General features: G+C 39.3%; 1 protein-coding gene across 9 annotated transcripts in view; it reads left to right on the forward strand.

The window, feature by feature from the left end:
• Window positions 1-21216, forward strand: part of mtss1lb (MTSS I-BAR domain containing 2b) — a 72196-nt gene extending 50980 nt beyond the window's left edge. The window contains exons 4-16 of one of the 9 annotated variants that reach the window (XM_081359069.1): window positions 8250-8334; window positions 8983-9074; window positions 9169-9243; window positions 10873-11030; window positions 12532-12639; window positions 12748-12845; window positions 14847-15066; window positions 15475-15540; window positions 17603-17677; window positions 17960-18109; window positions 18527-18703; window positions 20028-20193; window positions 20315-21216. In XM_081359069.1, the coding sequence (XP_081215195.1) occupies window positions 8250-8334; window positions 8983-9074; window positions 9169-9243; window positions 10873-11030; window positions 12532-12639; window positions 12748-12845; window positions 14847-15066; window positions 15475-15540; window positions 17603-17677; window positions 17960-18109; window positions 18527-18703; window positions 20028-20193; window positions 20315-21084 (2240 nt within the window). In that variant the 3' untranslated portion in view covers window positions 21085-21216. The remainder of the gene's footprint in view (window positions 1-8249; window positions 8335-8982; window positions 9075-9168; window positions 9244-10872; window positions 11031-12531; window positions 12640-12747; window positions 12846-14846; window positions 15067-15474; window positions 15541-17602; window positions 17678-17959; window positions 18110-18526; window positions 18704-20027; window positions 20194-20314) is intronic. The other 8 variants (XM_081359071.1, XM_081359075.1, XM_081359072.1 and 5 more) reach the window with 8 other exon arrangements.
• Window positions 21217-21604: the final 388 nt, after the last annotated feature.

Genomic DNA, 21604 nt, shown 5'->3' on the forward strand with positions numbered 1-21604 from the left:
CGGCAGGCTGAAGTCTCTCTGACAGTCTTTCATGTTCAGGAGCTCAACAGGGAGTCATGAGGCAACATGCGCCACACATCATCAGCTCTCGTGACGGAGAAAAAAGGGATGTCTGAATTACTTCAAGGAAAGGGGTGGTGTGGGGTTGGGTGAGTAGTGAGAACTTTGACAGATGGGAGAGAGGGAGAGGAGGGGGTGGAGAACGATGTGATACAATCACTTTTAATGCATATTCTAATATTTCCATAGTCCATAGATACTGTGGTACAGTGATGATATTTCATTATATGATTTATTTTTTACACTGTACATTATAATGTTTTGAAGCAAACATTCACTTTAGTTTTTAGTGTTTTATTTTTCATTTATGTAGACAAAATAGTATAGAAGTTTATCATACTTTTTTTTTTTTTTTACTGTATAGTGTCATGCATTTATCGGTTATTGGCCATAACATGAAAATATTTATCGGTTTATTTTATTTGTATCAGCCAGAATATTAATATTTAAGTTGATTCTATTGATTTCATTTGGCTATTAAACTATTTTACGTTTTTGAGAATTGGTGGCAAATTTGAATGAATTTGTATGAAAACATCATGAAGCATAGTCTGGCTATCACCAGACCAAGCTCAATCTTTTAAGACTGAACATTGGTCTAGGGAGTCTGCTATGTATTATTTTATAATTTTCTACTACTCTGTACGCAACTGGATAGTCCTTCAACCAATCAGACCAACGATCCGGGTGACATACTTTGCAGAGTGACGCGAAAACTCCAGGCAGGAAATGTGTAACCAAACGTGTTGATCAGCGGATTGCAAGAGCAGCAATGGAATTGAGCGATATTTGCAGGTTACGCAAAAAAAAACAAAAAAAAAACATGAAAGTTAGTGTTATTTACACCCACTCGAGTGATTTGTTTGCTAAAAAGAAGCCATTGAGCATCATTGAGAGGTTAAAAGGAATTGGACAGAGCTGTAACGGCCTTGGAATTGGATTGGATTAAACCTGCCAATAGCGCGCCAGGTGGATTAGCCAGTTTGTGAAATTTGTAAAGGAAGCAGCAGAGATAAATGTACAGGTTTCCAGCCTGAGCTGCAGAGCGAAATCAAATCGCCGGCAGATCAGGCTGGGTTTACCCAGTCTACATGAAGCATGAAGGTCCACCCTAAACCGAACCCTCAAGAACCAGATCGTACGAAAACGTACAAATGAGATCCTATGAATTCATACAAATTCACTAAAATATAAAATACTTGCAAATTGCCATGAGAGAGTGTTGGCTCTTTTGTTTAAAAAAAAAAAAAATCTATTTTTTTATTTATTTAATATAATTAAATCTAGTGGACATGCCAAAATGGACAAAACTTTCGAAACATCAAATAATTTGAACATAATTTAAAAGAGGGATTCTATAGCATTAGATAATTCCTGGAGAGCAGCACAGTGCCCTGTCATGGCAGCATCTGTCTCGTCATTCTGCACAGACTAAATGATTTTTGGACCACTCACTGGCCTGTCTGTCCTGAGTCCTGCACTGCTCTACATGTCTCACCCACCATCTGTTGCCCTGTAACAAGCAGAGAGACTGGACAGTAGAAGCTGCCCATAGAGAGAGTGAAAACAATCATCACAATACTTGAATATTAGCAGAGCCATTACATATTTCTGTTTGCATTCATTTACTGTATATGGCTAAGTACATCTGCTGATTTTATTGCCTCCTCTATATTACTGGTGCTCAACTGCTTTTGATGACCTAGATTTCGCATTGGACTACAAGTAGTGAACCAGTGCTGTACCAATATCATTTATTGTACAAATAAAAAATGACACATAAAAAAATTAACATGAGTGAAATAGGCTAAATGTTTTTATGTGAATGTTTTATAAGGGCACAGCCTGTTTGTGTTGACCTAATTTTGCTTACTTAGAGCTACCAAGTTATTAATATTTTGGTAATATTTAGTTTTTTAGATATATATATATATATATATATATATATATATAATATATATATGTGTGTGTGTGTGTGTGTGTGTGTGTGTGTGTGTGTGTGTGTGTGTGTGTGTGTGTGTGTGTGTGTGTACATTCATCACTGTTCTGTGTTCATCTTTATGCTCGTTTTTTTCTTTATGGTTTGAGATGGCAAGTCAAGATTAACGATGATAACGTTGAGTAAATGCACCTGTACATCAGCTATTTCTGAAAACCCAACTCAACATTATAGACCTGCCACTCTCTCTCTCTCTCTCTCTCTCTCTCTCTCTCTCTCTCTCTCTCTCTCTCTCTCTCTCTCTCTCTCTCTCTCTCTCTCTCTCTCTCTCTCTCTCTCTCTCTCTCTCTCTCTCTCTCTCTCTCTCTCTCGTGTAAGTGCTCTGCTCTGTATGCCTTTCTGCTGGTCGTCAGCCAAGTAAATGGCCCTCTTTATCCAGTTACTCTATTCAATTAAGTTCGGAAGCCACAGAAGGAATTCCCAACAGGCAGATCTCATCCATTTTTGTCTCTGATGTAAAATGATGGAAGATGATCATACAGTACACGCTGACACAGAAACACACACACAGTTATTATCAGGTGTTGGTGAGTGAGCAAATATTCTGCCGTGAATAACTTTTTATGCATATGGAGCGCACAGCCGGAAGAGTGATTTAATGGGCAATATGTGTCATACTGTGTCACCAGTTTGATGCAGGGATGCATCGGAATTGGTAGCAGCCAGAATTTTAGTAAGTATATAAGTTTTTTCCATGTTATGGCCAATAACCAATTAATGTCCCATATTAAAATTGTGAACTAAAATAATACACTAAAATCTAAAGTCATATTTGTTCATTTTGAGATTTGCTTAAGTTTATATTGAATAGTGTTAAAATATTAGTGTTTTTGAAGATTAGGTGAGCTTTAAATTGTGGAAATGAGCATGCACAAATAACTATACATTACTTGACCATAACACATACCATTCATATGTTGGGGTGGGTAAGGTTTTGTAATGCTTTTGGAAAAAAGTCTCTTATTGTAACTTTTCTAGACAAGCAACATATATGGTCAGGAATTCTCTAGAAAGACTTTAATGATGAACACATGACTAATAAAATACTTTACATAAGACAATAACAGACAAGGGACTGAACAAAAAACACAGAGTTTAAATCTAAGACAAACCAAATGTCTGACAGGTGAAAATCATACGTAACTATAGAAACAAACGAGGAGATAATCAGTAACCAAAACTAAATGGAGCAGAGAAACAGGTATTAAACAAAACACAACAGAATATGTCCAAGTCCGTGACAGTAGTCACCCCTTCCTCCCGTGCCATAAGTAACTGTGGAGGGAGGTGGGCGAGGAGCTGGTGACGGAAGAGGACCCGGAGGAGTTAGTGGAGACAGACACCATGATGGAGCTGATGGTGGGAGGAGCCAGGGTGGAGCTTTGCCTGAAGGGCTTGGTTGAACCCTGGGACTGACATGACAGAGACGGAACAAGGGTGTGTGGAGCATCTTACAGGGCAGAGAGGCCGATGGACCAGGTTGACATACACGGCCTGGAAGCCCAAGGCGGAGCTTCTGGCTTCCGGGACCGAGGTGGAGACAGGGACTCGGCTGACCGGGGCGACGATGAAGCGAGCGAAGACAGGCCGAGATGGAGACATGGGCCTGGAGGCCCGAGGTGCAGCTGGGGACTCAACCTCATGCCGAGCTGGTAGAGGGGAAGCCAGGGAGCCTGTGTTGGCAAAGCTGAATTTTCAGCACCATTACTCCAGCCTTCAGTGTCACATGATCCTTCAGAAATCATTCTGAAATTTAATTATTATCAGTGTTGAAAAAAGTTGTGCTGCTTAATAGTTTTGTGAAAACATTGATACATGTTTTTTTCAGGACTCTTTGATGAATAGAAAGTTTAAAAGAACAGTATTTTTTAACATTATAAATGTCTTTACTGTCACTGTTGATCAGTTAAATTCATCCTTGAATAATAAAAGTATTAGTTTCTTCTTTTTTTTTAATCTTACTGACCCCAAACTTTTGAACACTAGTGAATATCCAATATCGACAGATGCCTATAAATTAAAAATAATATAGTAGTAATACTGTATCTGCAGATGACCTTCATGGTGCCCATATTTTATGCAAGCCTTGATTTGTTATGAGACATTACATTTATATTGATTTAGTCATTGTATTGACAATGTCTTTGTTATTATTATATTGTGAATTTTAGACTTGGTATGGCAATGTTATGGCACTGAAAGAGTGATTAGTGAAATACAGTCATTCATGAGGAAGATTTACCCCCTCTTTTACAACAGTCCACCAGCTTGTAAACACTTTCCACTCATCTTTCCCCAGGATGGTCGTTTTCACATTGTGGTGACTAAATGTCATGAGAAAAATCAATATGTGGGGGCTAGTGTGGCAGTGTGGGTCTTAGCGATGAGGCCAACAGTAAACACAGGCTGCTGTAACAGATGGAGGCGACAGCGCTGTGTGAATACTGCCACTCTGTACAGATTACTGCGGTAACAACAGTACACTGCTTCAGAGCACACGCTGAGCCGGACATTCTCAAATGGCCATCACATTTCAGTCTGATATTTTCTTCGAAAGGTTTGGGAGAGACACTCATTGGGAAAACTGAGCATGCGCCGGGAGAACTTGTATTGTTAGCCAAATGTTTGCTGTCTCCCTTTACGTTAAAGTAACAATGAAATGGAAGTAGCATCAGATCTTATCTTCCGTATTGTGACGTACATCCAAGTTATTATCAAAAAAGCTAAATTTAGAGCTCTCTCTTGGTTCTATCCATCATTTGTTGATAGGAAGGAGGCAGATTTGAATCTGAGCTTGCAGATGATTGGTGTAGAGTTCAAGCGAACTAAATGATTGGAGAAATTGGGTATGCATCACCAAGAAGTCTGACATTTTCACTGGAAGACTGAGATGAATCCTTCGCAATATTTGATTTTATATACAGTAGCTTTGTTGGGGGTGGGGGGGGGGGTTAGCGGAAGGTTCACAAACAGAAAAACATCTCATGTCGCTGATGCAAACAGACACAAACACTAAAGAACGTCTCATTTCAGAAGCAATTAAAATGTGCAACCTCACTTGCGCCTTCCGTTCTCACGCTTACTCGTTCCCGTTTTTTGTCTTTCGGAATGTTTTCTCACTATCTTAAGATATGGTGGCACTTTGACATTAGACACTGTATCATCTCACTCTGCTGTGTGTTTGTGGGATGGATTAATGAATGGTTGCTGGGTAGAACAGGAGGCATGAGGCAGGAATGTGTTAATTATGAATGGAGCTTCTCTCGTGGCTTACTGGAGGCTCTCATTGGAGAAGCACTGTTTGTACGCATGTGTGCCCTGTGTGTGTTTGTGTGTGTATCGGCTCGCATGCATGTTTAACTCAATGCGCTCAGAGCAGCCATGCAGAAAATCTGTTAGTGAACACCTTACTGCTCTTGCAAAATGGCAATAGATTGTTGGCCATAGATAATAGATAATGGCAATACAAGTCAAAGGCATGTCAAAGCAAGATCGCTGTGATTTTGCCAAGCAAGACGTGTTCCTGGATCAACATCTTTTGTTGATCAAGGAACAACATTCCTATCCAAAGACATAGTCCTAACCCTATCCCTACCCCTAAACTTAACCCTACCCTTAACTCTACCCTTAACCCTTGTTTTAAAGTCGCCATGAAATCTAATTTTACAATTCGTGTTTTTATATGTAATATTGTAGTGTTTATTATAAATGATTTATCTGTGCACTTCATTAATTTTAAAAAATTCAGGGCCCTAATATTATTTAATCAAATATGTTATCCTTCCCTCCCCCCTCGAAACGACTTCTCGTTTCTTCCTGTCATGTGCTATGGCGCGAGGGCGTGGCAACTCCCCTCAAACCGTTAGTCTGCTGTGAGCGAGAGATGGAGAGGAGGAGCGCTAAAGTAAAACCCTGCCCTCTATTCAATATTCCGTTTCACTTGGAAATACGTCACAACACTGGAGAAAAGTTGTTTGTAACTTCCGGTTCATGGCGACTTTAAGCCTAAACTTGACATTAACTGATAACCTATCCTTCCATCTGATTGGTTGATTTGAATGTTGTTCCAGGATTAATAAGAATGTTATTCTACTTGTTCAAAAAATCTGTCAAAAGATCTCATCAAAGTCTCAAATTATTCTCATATTTGTCAAGACACTAAGTACAAAAGTCTGACATTTCAATATTAACAAATTCTTTCAAAAACAAACAATCTGCGCAATGGTATTCAGATTTATTTTATATCTCTAAACTCTCAAATGTCAACAATTCAATTCAAGACTCATTTATGTCTTTATCTCTCCTCAAATTGTAGGAGAAACATCTGAGACAGTGTGGATCCTTAAGAAACATAATTGAGAACCAAATTAGGCTCTTAAAATTACTTAAAATTACAGTTGGTGATTTATTTAACATAAATATGGGCTGAAATAAATACCAGTAAGATATAAATAGGTCTATATCATTTTCCATAAATGGTAAAAAATAGATTGCTCTTCAACCCAATGTTTAAGGCACAGTTTTTACCTTTTGAGGGCCAGGGTTGATTTGTTAGGGTTTGTGCCTGTTTGACAGGCCTAGATTAACCCTGTAAGGCCTAGATTACTGAACTTCTCTAATCTGGCTGAATCTCATTCCTCTGGTACTGGAGATCTGAGGTCAGCACAGACCAGGATTTCATGCTGGAATGTAGGTTTTCATCACTCATTTGAAAATACTCATTTGGAGAATAGACGGGTAAATCCTTCGCCACAGCCACCCCGGTAACAGAGAATCATATAGGCTACCTTTTAATGTTTATTGTTATGATGACATGACATTGAGTTAGATTGCCAGTCAAATTTCAACATTTAATCTTTAAAACTGTCTTCTTTCTTTTTTTCGTATTGTGTTGTGACAGTCGTATGAAATACAGTGTTTCTATATTGTAAATAAAAAATTGTATCCTATTTTGAAGGTCATGGTACAGTTAAATCTAAAGGGTTGTTGTGGTTCCAGGCAACACTTACAGACTTATCAGTTCAACAATTCAGTTTGACATCTTAAACACTTCAGGAAAATTATAGCTGCCCAGACCACCTTCTTTGGAAGAAAGCACACTGCCTTTTATAAACACTGGGGTCAGGATTTTCCAAAGGTTTTTTTTTTTTTTTTTTTTACAACCTGCTACTAAAAATAGCCTAATTTATACTGTGGCTACAGGTTACATACACACTTTGGGGAATCTGGTAAATGAAACCACTCTATTTGTACTTCAGAAAGCATACATTACTGGTCCATGTTAATGAGAAATTAATTCAGTCATGAAACTCTAGAGGGCGCAGGCTGATAGGTCTATTAATTACAGTCCACAAGCAATCACACCATTACCGCATGACACAAGCTGATTGGCCTCTGTTGATCCCTGCAGCCAATGAGACTGCTAGTCCTGCAGCGCATTATCAGAGTTAAGGCCCGTTCACACCAAGCACGATAACTATAAAGATAACGACAAAGATAACTATATATGCGTCCACACCAACGAACGATAACGGTCTTTTTATTCTAAGCACGCGCGCGCGCGCCCCATTTTAAATGCGCGAGACCTTTAAATTAGAATGGATTCTGATTGGCTGTCAGTGTTTTATCGTTTGACAGCTGAAAAAAAATCGTTCTGAAAGTGATCCCAACGATATCGTTCCTCATATCTTTATCGTTATAGTTGTGGTGTGAACTCTGTTATTCTTTAATATGGAGAACGATTTTTAGAATTATTTCTTTATCGTTATCTTTATAGTTATCGTCCTTGGTGTGAACGGGCCTTTACTCTGAAACCCTCCACCTCCCTCAGCTCCACCTGCCTAGATCTGCTACGGGATTTATGTATGTCTATTTATGCAGCAGCAGCAGCAGCATATATCTTACATATAACAATGGCAGCAGCGTGTCTGCGTATCTATTAACTCTAGCGAGGCCATACTTGCTCTGCAGCAGCGTAGCAGATCTAGTCCGCCGATACCAAATACATTAACATTGCCATATTCGAATACATGCTAAAGCCATTCTAAGAGTTGTCATAAATTAAGTATTTTAATGTCTTGAAGTTAAAATGCTAGTGATTAAAGTGCAGCGTATAAAGGTGCAGTAATTTCAGTGTTATAATTTCAATGTTGTTCTGACAAGGTTTTCTTTCACTTGTGCATCCTTGTAGGTGCCACCAGGGATATCGGATCAGCGCTGACCCGCATGTGTATGAGGCATCGCAGCATTGAGGCGAAACTACGCCATTTTACTAAGTACGACCGCACTCCTCCTGTTAACTACTTCCTGTGTGTTATAGTTCAGAAGTCTATATACAACACAAATAATATACTACATATGATTCTACACAACATAAGAACATACTAGAGCACAAACAAGGGCCAAAAGTAATAGCTATACATTTCATATGGAAATCATATACAGTATGAAACTGAACAGTGTTGTCTGTTATGTAGCATTATGACAAGTCACCTGGAATACTGGACTCTGATTGGTTTATTGTGGCATTACATGGTTTATTTTTCTAACATTAATTACAACCCAAATCAGTAAATCAATCAATATTTCATGTCTGCTTTATCTTGTGTTTTGTTTTGCACACTATAATCGCAGACTCACTCTCAAAGTCTGATGACACTGGCATGGCAAGAGAACACAAATACACACACTTTTCTCAGTTCATTAGTGGACATCTGCAGACAGTTCCCTCTGACAGTCTAATGAATGGTAGCCTCAAACTCAAAGCCACACTGTAAACCAAAGCTTTCATTTCGCATGATCAGAACCGGCCACCGGTTTGATGATATTTCCTTGTGAATGTTCATATCCCTCTGTAACTGGATGAGAACCTCTGACTCGGCTACGAATGGTTGAAAACATGACTTTTTCTCCATTGCTCTCAGTGCTTTGATGGAGAGCCTGATCACTCCTCTACAGGACCGCATTGAAGACTGGAAGAAGACAGCCAATCAACTGGACAAGGACCATGCCAAAGGTGACTAAGCACTTTTTTTTTGTCCATATGCGCACTATGTCAGTTCTTAAAAATTAAACAACACAAACATTTTCACACACTTCCATTTCCACAGAGTACAAACGGTCTCGTCATGAAATAAAGAAAAAATCTTCGGACACCATGAAATTACAGAAAAAAGCCAGGAAAGGTAACACACCTTCTTTTCACCAAGACATTTTCAGCATGACAAAAAAAATTGGTCAATTTATTCTGTGAAATATTGTCATAGTAGCACCCACCAACAACACACTAGCATACCAGTGTTTTAATGTCAGTGAACCTGGTGGATCAGATCAATATTACATAACTTTTCCCTATTGCAAAGCAGAAATGTGTTGGGAATAACTCAAGGACATTTCCTCAAGGTCAAAACTGTCTGTTTCATTTGACGTTCAGAACAACCAGCTGATTGGATGCCATCAGCGTTCACTATGTTTTTAGTGGCTCTAATGGTCGATGATGGACAGATGAATCTCAGAGCTGTTGTTAAAGCCGCATAGACTGCATAGAGTGCACAATGCGAATGCGCTTGGTGAAATTACTGATCCCTTTCTATCAGGCAAACAATCCTCTGTAACGTAAGCAACCCCCTCTGCCGGCTGAAATGCAGAAGTGCAACTCTCACCTCATTTGCTAAGCAGTTCGTGTTCATATCCCAGCAGCCAATAATTTCTGCTTTTGAAGATAGGATGACAATCCTGTGTGTTACTAGGAAGAGTCCGGTGTTAAAGGGAAAGCTCCCTTTTATTCTTTTGTTACAAGTCCGGCATCTCACTCCTTCTAAGACCAGGCTACCTATTTGTTTTTCTTTTGGATCCATTGCACATTAAATCGTACATTTTTGGCTGGTTTTTGATTAATTTGGCTGTGGTGGTTGGCTTTTCTGAAACAATTTGGCCGTGAAATGAGCTGAATTGCTTCCTAATACTAACCCTAACACAGTGCTCTCCCTCCTCTCTTTATCTCTTTCTCTCTGTTCTTTTCCCTCTCTTGGATTCCCCCCCGCGTTGTGTTCTCTCTCTCTTTCATCTACTCTCCCTCTATAGAGCTACAGGGTAAGTATGTTTTTCCACGCAAAGCTGTGGCTCACTTAGATTCTTCTCACTCGTTTCTCTGCATGGCCCTTTAACCCGGCCTCAACTCAAAAAAGACCCCAACACGTCTGCAGACAGCTCTGTGGTTGTCGGATTTAACCCCCACATGACATTTTGGCTTGACAACTTACAAGTGATTTCTCCTATTATAACAGCTGAGGGTTTGCTTAGTGCATGATTTTGCTGATGCCGTCCCAGCATGCATGCTGCTTGTGTTCCTGGAAGCAGTTCTTCTGCGGCTAACTGACTTTGCTTCCTGAGCAAAGGTCATGACCATCTCTAACAATCTAGTCTGCATGAGTTAACCTTTAAACTTCCTCTGGGAGGTTCAATGTGTTTAATTAAGAGTAGAAGATGTTTGATCGCAGAGTTCAGAGGTGTCTGTCTCCATTTGTTGTGTAGGTTCTAGTCGGAGTAGTTCGTTTTGTTCTGTGTTCACACTACGTCTGTATTGTTGGAGGCTGGAAGAGAGAATGATCCTCATGTTCTAATGCTGTATTCCCTCTTGTGTCACTTTTTTTTCCTTCTGATTGTTCTTTACAATCTTTTCATTTTTCCATTTGACCTTCTATTTTGTCTGATACTTTGGCCATTTTTCATTCGGTCCATTCTCCACCTTGTTTCATCCCTCTCCCTGTCTTCCTTCCCTTCTTTTCTGTCACGCTCTCTGTCACCCCTTTTAGGCCGGGGGGACCTTCAGCCTCAGCTGGACAGTGCCATGCAGGATGTGAATGACATGTACCTGCTGATGGAGGAGACAGAGAAGCAGGCGGTGCGGCGAGCTCTAGTGGAGGAGAGAGGACGCTTCTGTACCTTCATCGGCTTCCTGCAGCCTGTAGTGGTACTGCCCACCTCAACCCCACTTACACCAACTGTACAGCTGCTCCACTTATTAACTCTTTCCCTGCCATTGACGGAATTTTCCATCATTTATGAGACAACGCTTCCCCAGCCATTGATTTTCTGGCTTTCTGTGTTTTCACTGTCATACGGTAGGGGGTGCTATTACGCATCTTCTGAAAGAATAGAAAATCTGACTGATCTGATCCGACATGAATTTCTCAGCTTTTTGTTCAAAATGTTGCATTTTTTATGATACTTAACCACATTGACAAGTGTTGATAAAAAAAAGAATGCATGAAACAAGAATAAAACCTGTTTTGTGTTGTTTTTTAAGCTGAGGCTCTGTTCTTTCTTTTGATATATTGCATGTTCAGATATTCATATTTAATATATATTAAATATATAAAATATTCTGGGGGCCATGACATTTTTTGTGGAAATGATAAAACATGCTGGCGGAGGTTTTTTTTAAACGCTGGCGGGGAAAGAGTTAAGAGAACATGAGATTTTAGATTTGAGAGCACCTTTAATTTATTCCTCAGTTGACTTAGTTATGCAGTATGCAGAAAAATTTGAACAAAGCAGGTATCATTTAAAAGCCTTTAACAGGTGTCAGAGTTCCCATGTACATCACCGTTCAAAAGGTTTGGGTCGGTAAGATGTTTTAATGTTTTTGAAAGAAGTCTCTTATGCAAGGCTGCATTTATTTGATAAAAAATACAGTAAAACAGTAATATTATGATATATTCTTACAATTTAAAGTGTTTATTCAATTATTGTTTTATTTGAATTTAATTTATTCAATCATTACTCTAGTCTTTAGTGTCACATGCTCCTTCATAAATCATTTTAATACGCTGATTTGTTGCCCAAGAAACATTTCTTATTATAATGTTGAAAACGGTAATGCTGCTTAATATTTTTGTGGAAACCGTCGCACTTTTTTTCAGAATTCTGAAAGTTTTTTGAACGGTAATGTATGCTGGACATGTAATAACTTATAACTTAGTAAGCAAGTAATACATAAATAAATAAATACAATTTTAGATGTTTGTAAAGTAATTCATACATAAACACAACATTATTTTTTATAATTACATTTATCTACACAACTTATTTAAACATTAAATGAAAAGATTGAAATGAAATGCGTAAATGTTTCATACATTTTTTGGGTTATTTTGTATATGACAATGGTAATAAAGAAACTGTCCTTAAGCAGATATTCACAAAAACAATATGCTCTTAGAATTTGTTATTGTCTGTCATTTGAATGGCATTATGCACACAAAAAAGGTTACCTAAAAATTATAAAATCTTAACTGGTTTTATTCAAATCAAAAAATGTATTTAACATAACTGAATCAACCTAAATTATACCAACAAAGCTCATTTTTATTGATTCAATTAGGTAGAAATAGCTCTTTAAGGTCACAATTGCAGGATACTACATTTTTGATCTATGAACTATTTGTTCTTCTCCCTTGTGTAATTGTCAGAATGGAGAGATCGCCATGTTGGGAGAGATCACTCATCTCCAGGCCATTATTGATGACCTCACCGTGTTAACCACAGACCCCCACAAACTGCCCCCAGCCAGCGAGCAGGTGCACATACTCCTTATACACTTCAGTCATCATGTAGCATGTGCAGTGCTTTACAGAAATAAACCATAGTGAGACCATTCATATTACAGTTGTGTGTCTCTCTTTCAGGTAATAAAAGACCTTAAGGGTTCTGATTACTCTTGGTCGTACCAGACTCCCCCCTCCTCTCCCAGCAGCTCCGGATCCAGGAAAAGCAGCATGTGCAGGTGAGAGCAAGAGTGATGAAGAAATAAAAAGAGACAGTGATGTTAAATCTTTATTTCTGCTTATTAGCCTTTTTTTTCTCCTGGATAGGTTTGTTGCTTGTGCTGTGTACTATGTTGCTTGGCTTTTCATTGTTGTAATTGCTGTTTGTTGCAAAAAAAACAGTACAGTTTACTGCAAAATATAAATTGCTGAATGGAAGCTTATACTTGTAACTACCCTGTTAGAAAATCAAGCTTATGCTGTGCTTTGAAACACGGTCGCTGGTATTGAGCTGGTCTAAGCTGGTAGACCATCTTGGACCAGCAAACAAACCAGATGCCAGCTGGTCATACCGTCTTAAAGGGATATTCACCTAACAATGAAAATTCTGTCATCGTTTACTCACCGTCATATTGGTTTAACCTATACTTTTGTTCATATTCAAGACACAAATGAAGATGTTTTTAGATTTCAGTCCCTTCATTGAAAGCCCATTACTCCAAAACTGATGTTTCAAAAAGTTCATAAAGACATCATAAAAGTAATCCATATTAATTGAGCTGCTATATTAAACAAACAAAAAAACTTTTTAATCACTTTTTATTTTTTAATTTAGGCTTCGTACATACGTCAACATACATGCATTGTGCTCATCAAATGGTAAACGAAATCTCAACTATACTTGTGTGACAATGTCTTTATAAACTTTTTGAAGCACCAAAGTTTTAGCTGAATGGACCTTCAATGGGACAGAAATCTCTCAGGATTCATTAAAAATATCTTTATTTGTGTTTCAAATAAAAATCTGAAGGGTTTGGAATGAGGGTGAGTAAATGATGACAGAATTTAGATTTTTGGTGAACTATTCCTTTAAGGGGATGCTAACGCCAATGACCATCTTGCAATAAGTTAAATGACTAGCTAGAAACTAGCTAACTTAATTTTCCAGCAGGGTTGTTTTTTGTGGAAGAGTGTGTGTATATTTTGAATGCAAACGTGTGTGTACTATAAGAAGGGGGGGGGGGGGCTGCTGATGCTACTGCTGCTGCGCTACACAATCTCCCTGTATGTTGGCATCCCATGTAACCTCCTGACTGCATATTAGTCACAAGAGACAGAGCACTGCGGTCATTAAATGTTATTTTGTATTCCTGTAAAAGCCTTGCTTTCAACGGCAACAGTTGAATGCTTATTGATTCATGTTATCCATCCATTGAGTCCTTGTGAGTATAATTAACAAAATAAGACTAAAGTAGCTCGTTTAATATGATTTTATTACTTTTCTAATTCTCTAGCAATTAGTGCGTCTGATGAGTGTAACTTCAGTGCTGTTCTCTTTTAAATGAACATTCCAGGTTAAATACATTTTAAACCTCATTAGCAGAATACGTCTAATATCCCTGTACTGTTTTTAACCCGAAATATGAAACAATTACTTCAGTAAGAAGTGAAAGCATTTCTAGATCACTTTTACATAACCAGCCCCTTTAGAGTTTTTGATTAGACCATTAGTGTTTTGCTTTGGCTCCAGGGCCAATTAAAGCTTCATTTTGTAATAGTGTCATTTAGTACCTGTTTGTGTGTGCCGCCTCGCATGGAGTCATGGGGGTTGATTCAAGTGCGTTGGCTGCAAAGCGCCGACACATCTGAACGCAGCCTTCAATCTCCATACTAGGCCTCCTGTGTCACTCCTGTCAAACTTTGTCTTACATATGTTCTCCCTCTGCCCCCCCACCCCCACCCTGACCTCCATCCTTACCCGTCAACCCCTGCTCGAGACCTTTGTTTCTCCATCTCCTTTTCACCCACAACTTTTTTCTCAACTATCATTATCACGTAATTTTTCTTTACATCAATCACAAAATGCTTGACTTCATCTGTTCCTGTCATCCTGTAAAACCCTCTCATGCTCATTCTGACCTTGTGGGTGTGGCTCACACTTATCACCAAATAATCACCCTCCGTACCCCACCCTTGTACCCTGGTCCTCTGCCCTGTCACACTTTCCCTTGCCCCTGCAGCAGTGTAAACAGCGCCCATAGTAGTGCCTCTCGATCCTCTGGTGGCTCTCAGACTCACTCACCCAGTTCGTCCTGTCGCTACCGCAGCCTGGCCCAACCGCTAACAACCGCTGCACACCGCCTCAGCAGCGTCTCCTCCCACGACTCCGGCTTCATCTCCCAGGACGCCAACGTCTACTCCAAACCCCCGTCACCCATGCCCTCCGATATAACCAGCCAGGTATTTATTTCTTGTTTGTTATTTCCTGTTGTCTTAAAGAAATGTTGGTAATGTAAAGTTAGAAGGTACATTTAACTGATTTTCTCAGGGGTGATATGTCAGTCAAATTGACCCTTGTAAAACAAGAGCAAAAATATCTATTGTTGTAATAGATGGTAAATATTTATTTATTATATACACTTCTGTTTGGGGTCAGTATTTAATAACATATTTAATTTCTCCATTTTTGGTTTGTTTTCGTCATATACACTACTGATCAAAAGTTTGGGGTCAGTAAGATGTTTTGAAATAAGTCTGTTACACTTACCAAGACTGCATTTATTTGATAAAAAATCCAATTCAAAACAGTAATATTATGAAATATATTTGAATATATTTTAAAATGTAATTTATTCCTGTGATGGCAAGGCTGAATTTTCACCATCGTTACTCCAGTCTTCAGTGTCACATGATCCTAAAGTCATGATCCTATATGTGAGTAAATTCTAAATTAAATCTAAATTAATTAAAAGTCTTTAACTGACATATTTGATCAATTTAATGCATCTGTATACAGGTATGTAAAAAAAAAAAAAAAAAATTAAGTTTGTAAGCGTGAGCTCACCAAATTGTAGTGCTAACTCTTTCGCCGCTGACACCGCAATGACAAACTGAAATTGACGCCCTGCATAATCTCTTAAAGAAACCACTTTGTTACCACACATCTGTCTCAGCTTTAAAGGTGGTATCAGTGATTTCAGACCCAAAAATATTTTTATCACATTCATCTAATCTTTCCTAACGATCCGCTAGCTGCCCGCCCCATAAGCATGCCGTCAAAAAAACGTGTCTCTGTAGGCAGCCTAGGCTCTGAGATCTGCACACAAAAACAAATGGTTTAGCCAAACACTCAAAACCAAAACAAATAGTGTTCCAACCAATCACCGACAGGGGGAGGGTGTTGTGAGGTTTTGAGCCAGCTTTTTCTTCAGCTCTGACTTCGCGTGCACGAGCACAAAACCTCACAACACCCTCCCCCTGTCGGTGATTGGTTGGAACACTATTTGTTTTGGTTTTGAGTGTTTGGCTAAACCATTTGTTTTTGTGTGCAGATCTCAGAGCCTAGGTTGCCTACAGAGACGCGTTTTTTTGACGGCATGCTTATGGGGCGGGCAGCTAGCGGATCGTTAGGAAAGATTAGATGAATGTGATAAAAATATTTTTGGGTCTGAAATCACTGATACCACCTTTAAACATGCAGCAATAGTCCCTCTCTGAAAGATTACAGTGACCTCTTGTGGACATGACTCATGAAACTGAAAGAAATATGAACTTATGTATATCAAACAGTTCTTGACTGATGTTCAAAATGTGGGTGAGGCAGATTTTTTTACATTTTTTTTACAGATTTTTTATACAAAGGTGTTATAGAAAGAGCTTGAAATTTGCTTGTGAAGCTTTGTATGTGGAACATAGGCTTTACATTATGTACACAGACAAGGTACATCTACTTTCTTAAGCACGTTTCTTGGAGTAAAGCAAAAGAAATGCACTTGTCTCGGAGCTCACAGGCTACTCTCTCCATGGGATAAAAATGGGATTTGCCGAGATGTGACACTGAAGAATAAGCATGTTGCGGGTCAACCTAGCATAGAAAATTCAGAAACACACCAGACAATGTTCGTTTTTAGATGGTAGCTTAAGCACAGTAATAAACAACCCTTTGAATCGTTTAGTTTCTTTTTAGTCAAGCAGTCAAGAGAATTAATTTCAGAGGTTTATTACTTAAACCCCTAACCAGGATGTTAAAGTACTAGCCATACACACTCACACACCTCTACAATGTGGTAGATATGAAAACAACCAGCAGATGGCAACATATTCATTAAATAAGTGAGAGAGAGAGAGAGAGAGAGAGAGAGAGAGAGAGAGAGAGAGAGAGAGAGAGAGAGAGAGAGGACTATAGTGCTTAAAAAAAACTAAATAAGTTCATACAAAAGTTGCACTTGACTTTTAGAAATCCTAAAGATTGTATATCCTGTTTTTTGTGTTCTTTAATTCTGCATGTAATTAAAATACATTAAAAGTATAATAAAATATTATAGGTATTATAAATGTTATAATAATTACTGTAAATATTTATAAGTTTGGGGTCGGAAATTTTTTTAAAATGTCTTTAAGTTCTTTGGTTAAAAACTGTTTTAAATTTAAAATGTATTTTATCTGTTTATGAAGTGTGCATTTATTATTAGCAGTATACCACAAAATATCCAAAGAATTCAAACTTTGACAGAGCCCCTCTAAATGGTTCCCTTGCTGTAAAAAACAGTTGCTGCCTTAGATTTTTAAGTTCAATCAACTTGGATGTTTAAGTCATTTCAACTTAAATTACATTCAATTGACTTGAATCTTGCATAACTTATAAAAAAAAGTTGAAAATAGCTTAACTTATTTTGATGAGTTGAAGCAATTTAAAAACATATGATGTCATAACCTATTGATTATATAATTTTTTACAGTGCTGCTTATAGCCCGTCTATTCTTGTCTCTCTTGCAGAAGTCATCAAGTTCAGCGTCCTCAGAAGCATCTGAGACCTGCCAGTCAGTTAGTGAGTGTAGCTCTCCAACCACAGTAAGTACGGAGCGCTCTGTCCATCAGACATACATGTGCTGAAACTGTCAGTGATATTTTGTACTTGTCCGTGTGACCCATGAGGGTTTTGATGCTGACTGGCATGGTTGGGGTCTTCTCTTTCTTTCTTGGCGGTATCAGCTTTGTGTTGTCATCAGATCTGATCTTCCCTGCCGCTCTAAGCATGTATCTGCAAAGTCACACGCAAAGGCTCCCATACCGTTGAGTAAAGGGGGTCTCTTGCTACTCTCACGGTCTCGATCTTATCTCTCCATTCCGCAGTTTGGCTCGTCCTTCGCTACCTTCCGCCCTGCTCTCTCTCACACTGGCTCCATCAGGCCTTTCTCTGTCATACTTCCTGCGTCCCCACCCTATAACCGCTCCCCTGGATCCAACACACCCTCTCCCACATCCAAGGTTCCTTGCTGGAAGGTTTGTCTTCATTGGCACTTCTCATTGCAGTTTTGTTTATTTCCTCTTCTTTTATGTGTGTTGAATACGTGCCTCCTGCATAACACTTTTTGACAGTGCTTCATTTTGGTTTCATTCTGCTTAACCTCATCCATTACCCCATTTTGCTTTTTAACACGCACCTTTTCTGTTGGCTGTTTGATCCTGGTTTCAAATCTCCGGCTGTGAGATTTGCTAAACCGAGCAGGCCACGGAAGGTACCTGTTAGTTTATCCAACTCAAACAGTGACGCAAACACTGAGATTGGGCTTTTTCTAAAGCACATTGTTGAAAGGACACTCAAACTGCTGGATCGTGGGCCAGGCTTCTCTCCCGCCCCTGAGACCGTTGCATTTGTTGCTTTACACTGCCTTGAACTAACCGCTTGTACTTCCTCAGGACTGGTCCAAGGTAGGTTCCAGTGAGCAGCCGTTGGCCAGCACGCTTCAGAGGAGGAAGGAGCCTCTTGATAGGCTGAGGGAGGCAGAAACCTCTCCTCAGTCACAGGGGTATTCTGGGATGCATTCGGAAGACCCCCAGAGGGCAAGGATGACCCCTGCTACTATAGCTGCCAAGGTAACTTTCACCATTTAAAACATTCATCATGCAGATTTTAATTTTGAAAATGCCAAGCGTTTTTTATTTGGCGAAGACAAAATCTGCCTGTTTGCTTAGGGCTGTTTTTTTTTTTTTTCAAATATGGATGGTTCTGGCCTTGAGAATTTAATAAGGCAGTGGCTTAAAATTATTTTTAAAAAATTACTGAAAATTAAGCTAATACCGGTAAAAATCGAAATGTAAACTAACGTCATATTTATTTTAATTTGTTCCCTTAACAAGTTATCATGGTCTTCTAAACCTGGAGGGAATTTTAAAAGTGTGATTCATATACCTGGACAAGTCATGGAAAATAAAAATAAAAATAAAAATCCCCCCAAAAATTATAATGAATATAATTTTTCATAGTTATGTTGAGCTCTAAAATGTAATATATAAGGTAGAAATTGCAATTTGTGAGTAAAAAATCATAAATAAATAAAAAACCCTGGGATGACAAACAACTATAAGTTATTTAAATTCACAATAAAAAGGAAATAAAAAGTGTAAACCCTGAAGAACATTAGGTTATTGAAACCTTATTGTTATTATTTTGTTTTAATACTATACATTGCCACTAAATTAAAAAGTCTGAAAATAAGCAACCTTCAAATATTATGATTGACAAGTTCTTAGAGGCAATAAATTGAGAACCACTGTAATAAAGGTTATAAAAAAGTCTTAAAACACATTTTACTCTCACTAGCTTATTAAGTTTGTCCATTAACAGTGTCCAACATTGACATCCATTCATCAGAATACATTTTTTAGCAACATCATGAACATTTCAATCACAGTGTCATTTCCACCGCATCTCAATTGATTTATTGATGTATTGCATTAAGCATTTTCAGCGCATCTTCATAGTTAGCAGTTTAATGTATAATAAAGTTTAACAAATAAACATTGCATTTATACTTTCAGTTTTTACATAATTGTTTGGAATTGGCGCACAATAAAAAAAAAATTGTTTAACAATTCTTCTTCATGTGCTTTTTACTGACACTGGTTTCTCCTTGATAAACAAGTACTCTAACCTTTGAAAAATCTGTTTGTTCGTTTGTTCACTCCATGATTGTGGGACAGTCGTAATTCATGTAAAATGCATCATGTATCACAATAAATATTTATTTCACTTTTCAATCATTTATATTATTCAATGTTTTTTGATATTTACTTAAAAAAAATGTAATTCACTTTTCATAGTTTAATATTCAAAGTCTAGGTATATACAGTACACATGCACACATGTGTGGAGTCTGTGCTTGATGTAACTGTTTGTATATATTGTGTTATGGTGCAGCATGGTGAGGAGGTCTCTCCAGCTGCTAGTGATCTGGCCATGGTTCTGACACGAGGCCTCAGCATGGAGCAGCAGAAGAGCAGCCGAGACTCCCTTCAGTACTCTAGTGGATACAGCACTCAGACAACTACTCCCTCCTGTTCAGAAGATACCATCCCCTCACAGGGTAATGCACAGTCAGAAACACCCACATTTACTCAGTAACTCAGTTATTTACTCATTATTCATTTAAAAACAAGTTATGAGATTTGAAAAGTGGGATTTTTTTTTATTTATTTTTTTGTCAGGCTCCGATTATGATGGTTACTCAGTGAATGGAGACACTGAGGCTGACGGTCAGGCTGAATTCGATAAATCCTCCACAATTCCTCGCCACAGTAATATCGCCCAGAACTACCGGCGCATGATACAGACTAAGCGTCCCGCCAGCACAGCAGGCCTGCCCAGCGGAGTGGGCGCTCTGGGCGGACCACCCGGCGGAGGCGGAGGCACGGCCACCATTCGCCGAACACCATCTACGAAGCCCGGGGTGAGGCGCACCCTCTCTAATGCTGGCCCTATTCCTATACGCCCACCCATCGTGCCAGTCAAGACCCCAACTGTGCCTGACTCACCCGGCGGGAACGCAGGCCCCCCCGCCCGTGTGGACAGCGAAGAATGTGTCTTTTATGTGCCGGATGACGCCTCCCCGGGAGCGCTGGAGTACGTGAAGGCCTCTCCAAAGCGGCTGAGCCTGCCCAACACAGCCTGGGGTTCAGGGGGCGTGGGCGGCTTAGAGATGAGCGTGTACGGCCAACCGGGCGAAGAAGATCACCTGCTGGCTGCGAACCGCCACAGTCTGGTGGAGAAGATCGGGGAGCTGGTGGCCAGCGCTCACGCCTTAGGTGAGGGCCAGTTCCCCTTCCCCTTGCTTCCGAACCAGCCCCCGCCGGGCCCCGAGGCCGAGCCGGACCCCGAAGTGCCCCCGGAGGGTGAGGACATGCTGAGGTCTATTCGTCGAGGGGTGCGACTGCGCAAAACCGTCTCCAACGATCGCTCAGCGCCCCGGATTTTGTGATGCCTCCTGGAGAGATGGGAGAATAAGAGCGAAGTAACCCAGAAAAAAAAAAAAAAACTTCACAATGACTCTCTTTAGAAAGCGAGCTATGAAAAAGAGGATTAAAAAATTAAATGTTTAAAAGTCATTATAGAAATAATGAATAACAGTAATGAAAAAAAGTAAATGATATGTAACAGCAGGCTCAGGCCACTATAACTCTTAGCGTGTCCGAACGCATGTTTGTCTTATTAACACGCCCATCACTGCGGGATAGTTGAACTGTGGTGAGACAATTAACTAATTAAAGAACAAGGGGCCAGGATGTTTGGGGGATTTTTGTGGTCCGCTCCAGATCTTCGCATGGTCCCCCTAGAATAACGGCCCTCCTCAAACTATGGACCCCAGGAATCAGTGCTGGAGAAGCTCATGGGGTACGCAGGTTCTCTTTGAAAATCCTTGCTCTCTCTAACCCCACCCTCACCTCCAGTAAATTTGACATCACATCCTGAAAGTCTAGTTGATATTGCTGTTGTGTGTT

Source organism: Scardinius erythrophthalmus, assembly GCF_964197995.2.
Source record: "Scardinius erythrophthalmus genome assembly, chromosome: 2".
NCBI lineage: Eukaryota > Metazoa > Chordata > Actinopteri > Cypriniformes > Leuciscidae > Scardinius > Scardinius erythrophthalmus.